The 11,184-nt window shown below is 43.2% G+C and overlaps 1 protein-coding gene across 1 annotated transcript in view; it reads left to right on the top strand.

Annotated features, from left to right (window-relative positions):
- The first annotated feature begins 2,487 nt into the window (after nt 1-2,487).
- The window catches only part of SNX6 (sorting nexin 6), a 48,128-nt gene continuing 39,431 nt past the window's right edge, over nt 2,488-11,184 (top strand). The window contains exons 1-2 of the mRNA XM_043921763.1: nt 2,488-2,721; nt 2,877-2,924. Of these exons, the coding sequence (XP_043777698.1) occupies nt 2,503-2,721; nt 2,877-2,924 (267 nt within the window). The 5' untranslated portion in view covers nt 2,488-2,502. The remainder of the gene's footprint in view (nt 2,722-2,876; nt 2,925-11,184) is intronic.

Raw genomic sequence — 11,184 nt, 5'->3', positions numbered from 1 at the left:
TCTTAAAGTTTTGGCATTTGAGAATTTCAGTGTTTCTGTATAGTGTTCCTGGACTTGGCTTAATTATTGAAATTTAAAACCCTTGGTTAATACAGAGGCATTTGGAATCATCTTATGTGGCACTTCTTGATCTTTGTCCACAAGAACACACCTCACCCTCCTACCAGTTGTGTACAAATCCTGAGCTCATTAATTGTAGCTCCTTGCTTCTGTCTCCACATAAGAAGTGTAACCTTATAGGCATTATCTTAAAACCAAAAACAAATTATTGGGAAATACTGACACATTTTATCAGCAACAAGTTACTGGGACATTCCTTCTGACATTTCATCACACTACACTGACACCACATGATGCCTCATGACTCCCAGTGAAAAACACCACCCTAGTAGTTATTACATTGCACTGGGAAACAAGAAACAAACAAAAAATAAAGTCATTCCCCCCCCCCCCCCACCCCATGTTGGAGAATAACCCTTGTTGGGGCAGTAACTTAAATCTTTCTATGCCTCAATTCTCCTTACACATAAAATGAAACCTACAATTTCTCATGAAAATGTCTGAAAGTTTAACATTATTGTTTTGTAGAAATTCCCTGGCAGTCCAGTGGCTAGGACTGTGTGCTTTCACTGCAGAGGGTACAGGTTCAATCCCTGGTTGGGTAACTAAGATCCTGCAAGTCGTGGAACCTGACCAAAAAAAAAAAAAAAAACCCAAAAAACACCCATTACTGTTTTGAGAGCTTCAATTTAATAAGATAGGATGGGAGGGCCTGGCAAAATAGGGACTCACAGGCTGAAGAGCTGGACCTTCACATAACGGAGACCTGGGAAGATTACTGAACAGGGTAGTAACATAATCATCAATATCTGTGTCTTAGGAGGAAAACTGGCAGCGGTATATATAGAATGGCAAGAGAAGTTATGAGAGTATTGCAAAGGGCCGGACAAGGGTGGGGAGAGAGAAATATGGAGTTTGGGATTAACATATACGCACTGCTATGTATAAAGCAGATAAACACAAGGACCTCTTGTGCAGTATGCGCTCATGATCAGTTGCTCAACTGTGTGCTACTCTGTCACCCCATGAACTGTAGCCAGTGGTCAGGTTTGGATGTGAGAGTTGGACTATAAAGAACGCTGAGCGCCAAAGAATTGATGCTCTTCAACTGTGATGTTGGAGAAGACTCTTCTGCAAGAAGACCCAACCAGTCCATTCTAAAGGAAATCAGTCCTGAATATTCATTGGAAGGACTGATGTTGAAGCTGAAGCCCCAATACTTTGGCCACCTGATGCGAAGAGCTGACTCACTTGAAAAGACCCTGATGCTGGGAAAGATTGAAGGTGGGAGGAGAAGGGGACAACAGAGGATGAAATGGTTGGATGGCATCACTGACTCTATGGACATGAGTTTGAGTAAGCTCTGGGAGTTGGTGATGGACAGGGAGGCCTGGCGTGCTGCAGTCCATGGGGTCACAAAGAGTTGGACATGACTGAGCCACTGAACTGAACTGAACTGAACTGTAGCCCGCCAGGTTCCTCTGCTATGGGATTTCCCAGGCAAGAATACTGGAGTAGGTTGCCATTTCCTCCTCCAGGGGATCTTCCCAACCCAGGGAAGGAACCCATGTCTCCTGCATTGGCAGGCAGATTCTTTACCAGCTGAGCTACCAGGGAAGCCCATGCTATACACTAGGGGCTCTACTTCAATTTTTAAAAATGGTTTTTAAAAAACAGGCCAGACAAGAGATGCTGAGGGTAACTGTTGTGGAAGGGAGTTGGAAGGAGGAAGGAGACCAATGTAAGAGGTAATGGCAGATAATCAACTATAGATGTAATGGGCTTTGGTTACTAAATGGTGTGAGGACTGAGGGAGAGGAAGGAAGGACTTGAATGGGACTTTGAGGTTTCTGGCCTGAACATCTGAACATGCTGATGCCATAAACTGAATGGAAACGCAGGATTGCTTTTTTTGTCTGTACACGTGTGTGCACTTCTGTGTAACACAAGAAGTGGAGCAGGGGGTAAGGAATGATTTTGTCTTGTTTCAAGTGCCTGTGGACACCTGGTGCTATAGAACTGGACAGGTAGAGTGGGCTTTGGGACAGTTCTTGGTATAAAGAAAAGGAATACTCTAGTAGAGTGTACAGCTCATTTATATAGTGCTCAACTATTAGTGCCCCACACCCTGAGGTAGTTATTACCTTGCCAGCAATAAAAGCTTTATTACAGCCCCTGACCAATGACTGTGTAAAGAGCCTTGGTTCCCACAACATCCACGGGCAAAATATTAATTGTGATTAATTATCGTGTGGCACCATACAAAAACTAGAGGTTTCTTGGGGCTCCCGGAGGGCACTTGCTTGGTTTTCGCTACAGCCCTCAGGGAAAGGGAACTGGACAGCTCCCCGGGTGGCCCTTCGGCCCTTCCCGGGTCTGAACCGGCCAGCCGCGAGCGGTCTCCAGACACGTGCGCCTGGGCCTGGGCGCTCTCGGCCTAGGATGCTACGACCTTGGGCGGAGGGCACTGACTCCTTCTTCCGCGCTCTCAGACCCCGGCCCCCCGCGTCGGGGCGGGAGGGGCGGGGCGGGGCGGAGCTGCTCCGAGGCCCCGCCGCCGGCCCCGCCCCGCCCGCCTGCAGCCGCCGCCGCCGCCGGCTCCCTCCGGCCCGCGGTGCGGTGCGCGCCTGCGCTGGCCCTCGTCTCGGAGCAGCCATGATGGTGGGTGTTCGCGGCGCCGAGCCCAGGGCGCGCGGTGGGGGCGGCGGGCGCGGGGCGGGCGCGGGGGCCGCGCCGGCCGGGCACTAACGTCTCCCTTTGTGTCTCCCCCGCTCCATCCTCTCTCCCCGGCGCGCCGGGCCCCGCCGACCCCGCAGGAAGGCCTGGACGACGGCCCCGACTTCCTCTCGGAGGAGGACCGCGGAGTAAGTTCTGCCTTCTTCTGGCTCGCGGGACCCCCTCCTTCGCCTTGGCCCTGGGGTGGGTTACCGGAGGGGGGTCCCCCGCCGCGCGGCACCCGCTCGTCGCCGGCCTCCTTTCGGTTTCCTCGCCGCACTGCGCCCCGCCCTCCTGCCGCCCTTCTTCCCTTGGGCCGTGCGGTTCTGATTTCCCGGGGACCCGCGGCCGCTCTCGGCCCTCCGCCCCGGCTCCGACCCTGCGGGGGACCGCCTTCCCCGCCCGCTCCGGGTGCAGGTGGGGAAGTGGAGGGGGAAGCCGGAGCTGGACAGTCCCCGCCCCCCGCCCCAAGTCGGGGTCTGTGAAACCCATTGTCCGACCTTCCTGCCCGCACCCTGAATTTCCCCTTGGGGACCTCTCGAACCCGTCTCCGCCCACCCTCCTCTCTCTCTAAAATGTTGTAGTGCTGGCTTGTTGTAAATTATCCTTTTGCAAGGGATTTTACAGTCGCCGGGTCTTATCAGTATCCTACGAGATTTTGCAAAGTGCTGGTAGCCCACAGTACCTTTACTTTTCCTAATGTCCAAAAGACACATCTTTTGCGGAGACCCCTTGGTGGTGATTTGAGGCAAACTGCAGTTCCCTTCAGAAACGGCCTTCAGAACTGTGATTCCTCCCTTCCACTCTGCCCCCATTTACCTTGGCTGAAGGGTGGTAATCTGTATAGTGCCTTGTACAAGCCGAGCACTTGAAAGATACTGATACATGATTGCAACTCAGCAGCGTTCCATGGTTCCTTCACATTTAACAGCCTGAGCTTTACTTTGCTGTTTTGCTTTTACTTGTTTATCTTTGATAATGTGAGAGACACGTCTGTTAGTCGAGTTTTGGCAGAAGATAAAATACTCTTCTAAGATTTTATTCCCTTTTTTAAAAATTAAAGATAAGATAGTATTAACTGATGACCTTTATAAAGCTTTAACATGGTAAGAAAGATGCAAAGGGTGCAGTATACTTTTATAGATGAGGAGTTAATACATTTCTCTGTTTACACAAAACAGGAAAAGCAAACAGGATTTGCTAGCTTGTAAAACCTAATGTCCAGTAAAAGTATTAATTTTTTGAGTATTTATGTTGATGTGAAAAATAGAGTATTTTCTGGTGAATATTTGTGTTCCAAGCCTTATGGCTTTGATGAGATTTGCTTATCAAACTGGAACCTCTTAAGTAATGTGTCCAGAAACTTTTCATGTATTGCAGATTAAAGGCAGAGTGAGATGAAAGGCATGGGTGACCAGGAGATTCTTACAGAATTTTGCAGATGAAAATTTTAATGTGAAATGGAAAAAAAAAAAAAAAAACCCAACAAACATTACCATGAATTTGAAAGCATTTAGAATGTCATGATGAATATGTCTAAATGTCCAGTTCTTCCCTATTTTTGTCCTGTGGAACTAGGTGTATCCTAGTAATAGCCGCAGCTGGAGAGTGTGTTAGCAGTGTGTAAGCACTGTTTCCTTGTATCTTCTCATCATTCTTGTGAAGCTTTTAGTATCCCCTTTTACAGAGGAGAAATCTGAACCTCAGGGAAACTAAGTAAATGGTCTGAAGTCACATAGTCAGTGAGTCGGAGAGGTGGACTTTAAACCATGTAGCTGACATCAAAGCCAGTGCACATATTTCTCAGTCTCCTTGAAACACTTGCATCAGAATCACCTGGGGTGTTTGAAAAACTAAAGTCAAAGGTTCTGGGCCCTCTGTCTAGTAAATCAGTCTCTTGAGATGGGGAGGGAAGAAAATTACTTTGTTAACAAGAAGATTCTGTTGTACATGAAGTTTGATTATGGCTGCACAAAGTTATCCTGCTATTTCCTCATTTCAGGAAGAGAAATTGCAGGCCTGTTTAAATTTCCTTATATTGTGTTTGTCTTCATAGAAATAGATTAGTAGAACTTTTAGGCATTGCACTTTTAGTTCAGATTGTCTTGTTCAGCCTTTTAAGAAAGTCTTGATAAAGAGAAAGCATGAAATACCTGTTTGATACAAATTGCAGAGGGGAACATCACAGATTCAAAAATAATAATGTAAGCACTTCATTCAAAGCAGTAAGCAAGCAAAATTAAAGACAGTATTTTTAAATACATTTATAAGCAGCCTTGAATTTTCATTATGATATTTGGAGCAGAAGAGAATCTTAGAGCTTTAAGAAAATACTGTTTCATGAGAAACATAAAAAGCAGACTTTAAGAATACACAGCATTGAAAATATTGGTCACGTTTAATCTCTTTGGTTACACCTCTACATAATAGGGTATTTTTTTCTTTCCCAAAGGCAGGACAGTAACATATTATTTAGTAAACAAATGAGCCCTTTGAACTGGACACATTTTGCTCTGATGTCCTTGTTAAATAGAGCAGTAGGTGCCAGCATGATGGCATAGTTCTGTTAGCATTTGATTTGAATTCTAAATAATATGTTTATTGTTTTCAGAATTACTTCAGGTGGAGGAACTACACCTGTCCTGGACTCCTCGCCTTGCTCCTCCCTCTGTATTTCTTATCTTCATTAATATCATTTCCATTCCTGCAGGCCAAGAAGCCTCTGAATCATATCCTTCATCCCCATACCAGAACAATCATCAAGGCCAGATAATTTCACCTCAGAAATATTGTTTAGCCCATCTTTTGTTTACCTCAGTTGAGGTCCCTGCCATCTCTTGCCTGGCTTGTAGCAGTATCTGTTATTGGTCTCTGTCTCTGGTGTCTCTGTTTTCCAGTCCAGACTTCACATGACTGCTAGTTTATCTAACTGAAGTGATTGAATCGTATGGCACCAGTAGTCACAAGCACTTACTTGGACCCAGTTCTTTTTGCAGTAAGGTCTAAACTCCTTATGCTAGCGTTGAATACCGTTCATCATCCTTTCTGGCCGACTTCATTCTCAAGATGGCCCGGCAGACACCCCCTCCCCAACACACACACTGTAGGCATATTCTAGACTATTTGTCAAGCACGTCTGCCCTTTCTAATGTCTGTTTTATGCATGCTTGTCAATGTTATGGAGTGGTTTTTTCCCTTCACCTCTTTTTTTCCACATGAAATTTGGCTTATCTTTTAAGACTTGGCCCAGATGTCTACATTTTCTTTTGTACCTTCTCAGCATTTAGCTTGAGTACATTTCACATTTATTGATAGTTATTTCAGATAAAAATGTCACATAGATTTTGTTAGCAAAGGATAAGTTGAATGTTGGCAGAGGAAGAAGAGAAAGCTGGGACCATGGCAGTGTAGTATGGGACTTAGGGTGAAGTGCTGAGGGAGTCCCAAGGAGGGTGATGACGTAACGATAGCTACGCACTGCTGAAGCATCTGCTGCATGCCAGGGACTTTCCATATATTAACTCACTTCTCAAATCCTTGTGAAGTAACTGCTTCTGTTATTCCTACTTTGGAAAGGAAAAGTCAGGTTTAGACAGTAACTTGCCCAGATTCCTACAGCCAGTAGGAAATAGATTCAAACTCAGAGGGAATCTAACTATGGGTCCTGGGCTGTCACATCCAACTGTTTTGTGACCCCATGGACTGTAGCCCACCAGATTCCTCTGTGCATGGGATTCTCCAGGCAGGAATACCGGTGTGGTTTGCCAATTCCTTCTCCAGGGGATCTTTCTGACCCAGGGATCAAACCTGCATTTCTTGCATTGCAGGTCTATTCTTCACCGCTGAGCCACCAGGGAATCCCGTTAACTGTGGTGCTGTCTCCTAAAGGAGCTAAACCTTAAATGTTGATCAGAAATTGTGTAGGCTGTTAGGGAAGGGGAGGGCTAGTCAGCAGAGAAGATAACATGTGTAGATAAGTCATTTGGTTCCACCTGCAGCACTGGTTCTCATTGGAGGCAGGAGTAAATACTGGTAGTACAGATAAAGTGCATAATGATAAAAAATCCAGCCAGTGGAAAGTCCTGAGGGTTCTTAGCTGGGAAGGACATATAGCATTGTAGATGACTCCAGTGTGGAAGATGCTTTTCTTGCAGAAAGCAGTTACCAGGCCATTGTGGCAGTCCAGATGAGAAATGTTAAAGGTAGAACTAAGGCCATGCAGTGGGAAAAGGGATGAAGGAGAGGACATAGCAAAGAGATGTCTAGGAGACAGAATGGACAGGGCATAGTGGCTTAAGAAATACATGGGCTGGGCAGAGGAGAAGGAGATGAGGAATATAGGAGAGGAGAGGAGAGTTAGAAGGTGGATAATAGGTTTGGTTTTCAGATATGCTAGATTTGAAGTGCCTAAACTCTTTCCCCCAAAACCACAAACTAAGATCTGAAAGGACAAAGATTGTGTCTTTTCACCCTAGCACCTCCGGCAGCGGTTGGCATACTGAAGGCGCTCGGTGGTTTAATAAGTATTAAGCAATAAATACATAAACCCTAAACAATAGATACATCCAGATGGATGTATCTAGTTGGTAACTTGAAATTATGATTGGGAACTTAGAATAAGAGATGTAAGTTGAAGGTATAAATTCAGGAGTTATTAGTCAAGAATGGCTGAGGTTATGAAGGCTAGATACCCAGAGGAAACAAGATTCACATGCCAGGGGGAGAAAATGGACTAATTGACGGGGCTGAGATGGGCAGGAAGAGAATGAGAAGCATTCCCAGAAGCTGAGAGTTTTAAGGGAAAGGGTCAGAATGATCATCAAGGCAAAAGACCGAAGAGAGGTCAAGAAGACTGCAAAGTATTGGATTTGGAAATTAGGTCCTCACTGTGTGGAGGTTTTGTGAGACCAGGCTTAATTTGACTAGAAGAGCAGTGCTAGAGCAGACAGGAAGGTTATGTGCTCAGGTGGCCAGAAAGCTCAGCTCTCTGTAGGACACCATGTCTTCTGAGAAAGCAGAGGCATTGAGTCCAAATCTATTTGTAGAAAGATTTATTGATGGGTCTGAAGGGGTAACAGCTGCTGGTGTTTATTTTTTGGAGATGTGGGAGGCAGTGTCCCTTATTGAGCATAGGGGTGGAAATGTGGCTGAGGCTTGAGACAGGAAAGGTTTGGAGTAGTTGCTCAGGGAGTCAGAAGGGGAGCTGAGCAGATTGGCCTAGGACTGTGAATGATTTTAAGGATCTAATGCAGTTTTGAGACCAGTAATTTGTAGTGGACAAGTGCAACAAACAGTTGTGACTTTTCTCTAGCCACACTCAGCTCAGAAAGCAAAAAATGTTGATTGAATTGATCTTCCAGGTGGGAGTTTGCAAGTCAGGTATGGCAAAGAGCAGTGAGAGTTGACAAGACCGGTGAGAAAGGTATTGGAGTGACATCAAGTGACTTATTTCTGGTATGGTAGATGAAATCTAGTTTCCAGAAGGTGTATGTATATCAACCATTGATTTGACTGCTGAGTATACTGGGTATAATAATGGAAATAATTCATTACAGGACTTCCAGAATTACTTGTTGTTGTTCAGTCACTAAATCGTGTCCAACTCTTTGCGACCCCATGGACTGCAGCACACCAGGCCTACCTATCCCTCACCATCTCCAAAATTATAACTGGTTGTAAATCAACTGTACTTCAAGTTAAAAAAAAAATAATAATAATTTTTTTTTTTTTAAATCCTAACTGGACTAGGAGTAAAATAGATTTAAATTTTGGCCAGAACCAGAATTTCTGTCTATCTCATGGGGTTTTTCACTGATTATACTATAATTCTCTAGAAATAGTTTCTTAGCACTATTATGGTTTGCACCTTTCTTTCAGGGCTGCATTGAGCCAGAAGAATAGGGCCTGGGGGCTCATTGTAAGGACTAGGCTTTTCTCCAAGGGAGAACCCCTTAGGTTTTGAGCAGGGGAATGAGTTCTAGTTTAGTGGTATCGTTCCAGTGGCCCTATATGGAATGTAGATTGAAGAGGAAAGAGGACAGAAGCAAGAGACTGGTTGGGAAGCTGTGGCAATACAAAAGTCAGTTACTTTGCTCCCTTCTTCCTCCTCCTCCCATCAATCTATCTCTGTACATGTATTTACTTTTCTGAAAAAAGATAGTTTTTTAGGAGTGTCATAAAGTAGATACTTTAATGTGTAAACACATCAATGTACTAAACTAGTAGTGAATGTTGCCTTTACTAATTATACATGAAGAATTAATCTATTAGCTGTAGGGCAGTGTCTTTATATTTCTAAGGATAGTGTATTTATGTTGCTTAATCCATTTCCTCTGCCTGGGCTTTCTCTTGACCATGACACAAGTGTTTAACCTAGTAAGTGTTTGACAAAAGAAAGTACAAAGTTTATTGACCCAGATTAGGATTAAACTGATGAGTGTAGTCTAATTAGAATATCCTCAAACTGACCTGACTAGTTGCACACAGTTAAATGTTAATAAATCACAGTTGTTTGCTTCACTCCTCCCCTTAATAAAAGCTACCTAAAATTACTTATTTTTCTCTAAACCAAGAAGATAGTCTGCTTGCAAAATCTGTGCGTGTGTGTATGTGTGAGGTCACTCAGTCGTGTCCAGCTCTTTGTGACCCCATGGAATGTAGCCTGCCAGGCTCCTCTGTCCATGGGATTTTCCAGGCAAGGATACTGGAGTGGGTTGCCATTTCCTTCTCCAGGCAAAAATCTGTGTACATTGTGTCTAATTAGCACTAAATTTACAGAAGTTCCCTGCAGTCCAGGGTTAGGACTCTGTGATTCCACTGCATGGGGTGGGGTTCCATCTCTAGTTGAGGAACTAAGATCCTGCAAACTGCACAACAGGGCCAAGAAAAGAAAGAAAGAAAAAAAACCCCACTAAATTTACAATACGATATTTTATTAAATCTAAGGTGCAGTTGATTGGAAGATATATTTTCTTACATGTACCACTAAGAAAAAAATACAGCCAACTAAACTATTAATTTGTCATCAATTACAGGGCATCCTTATTTCAGATACATTAAAATGTGGAAAATATGCATCTGCAATTGATGAAATATGGTATCAGATTATCTTTCTTTTTAAATTTTTTTAAATTGAAGTATAGTTGATTAACAGTGTTGTGTCCACCCCTGCAATACAGCAAAGTGACTCGGTTATACATATATAGTAGTGAAAATAGCTCAGCTGTGTCCCATTCTTTGGGACCCTATGGACTATACAGTCCATGGGATTCTCCAGGCCAGAATACTGGAGTGGATAGCCTATCCCTTCTCCAGCAGATCTTCCTGACCCAGGAATCGAACTGGGGCAGGTGGATTCTTTACCAACTGAGCTATCAGGGAAGCCCTTACACATACAAACATTCTTTTTTTTTTTTAATTCTTTTCCATTGTGGCTTATCCTAGGATATTGAATACAGTTCCCTGTGCTATACAGTGGGACCTTGTTTATCCATCCAGATTATCTTTCAGAGAGTTTTGTATTGATGTGGGAGATGATTTTATTGGCTGGCAAACCCTTATGTGTGTGAAACAAATCTTGTGTTCAGACAAAATAATCCTTCTCCATAGGCCCAGGAAATGGAAAAAAATTGTAGTCTGACGTGTATATGGGAACTGACCATAGGAACATCCACTATCAAAATGAATGCTTCTGCTGATACTTAGCTGAACTTATGAGATGTAAAGAGGAAGAATCAGAATCTTACCATCAGCATTTTGCTGTGACCACATTTGTAATTCATGTACATTTTCCTGAGATCAGTTCTAGAACTCAGCTGTTAAAAGAATGAAAGAAGCAAATGGCAGGTTGAATTAATAGCTGTTAAGGCTATTATATGGGGTGCTTTAGTAAAGCATACAAGAAGAGAATTTATAGAAAGGTTAGAAAGAAGTAGAGGGAACTTCTGGGACTGATGGAAATGTTCCATATCCTGATTATGGTGATGATTACAAGGGTATGATCTACTTATTTGTTAAAACTTTTCAAGTTATATCCTTAAAATCTGCATTTCATTATATGTAAACTGTACCTAAAAAAATAGAGTACAAGACCAAAAGTGATATATAGGAATATAGGAATGTGTAATAGAGGTATACTTTTTTGTATATAGAAATACTTTTATTGATGAGTTGCAATTTTAAAAAGCCAAGTGTTTACTGTCAGACAAAACAAAGCAAAAAAAGGGAAATAGTGGTTGTGGTATAAAAGGATACTGAAATAGAAGACAGAGAAATATGTTAATAATTTGAAATAATCTTTAATTGGAAGAATAAATAACAGCTGTTCATATGTAGAAATCCTGAAAGGTGTGTTTCCAGATTAATAGTGCAGTGGTTAAAAAAATAAACCTGAAAATTAAAATGTACTTA

This window comes from Cervus elaphus, chromosome 13 (assembly GCF_910594005.1).
Source record: "Cervus elaphus chromosome 13, mCerEla1.1, whole genome shotgun sequence".
Lineage (NCBI taxonomy): Eukaryota > Metazoa > Chordata > Mammalia > Artiodactyla > Cervidae > Cervus > Cervus elaphus.
Note: the sequence above shows the minus strand (reverse complement) of the source record. Positions and strands in the feature narration are given on the sequence as shown.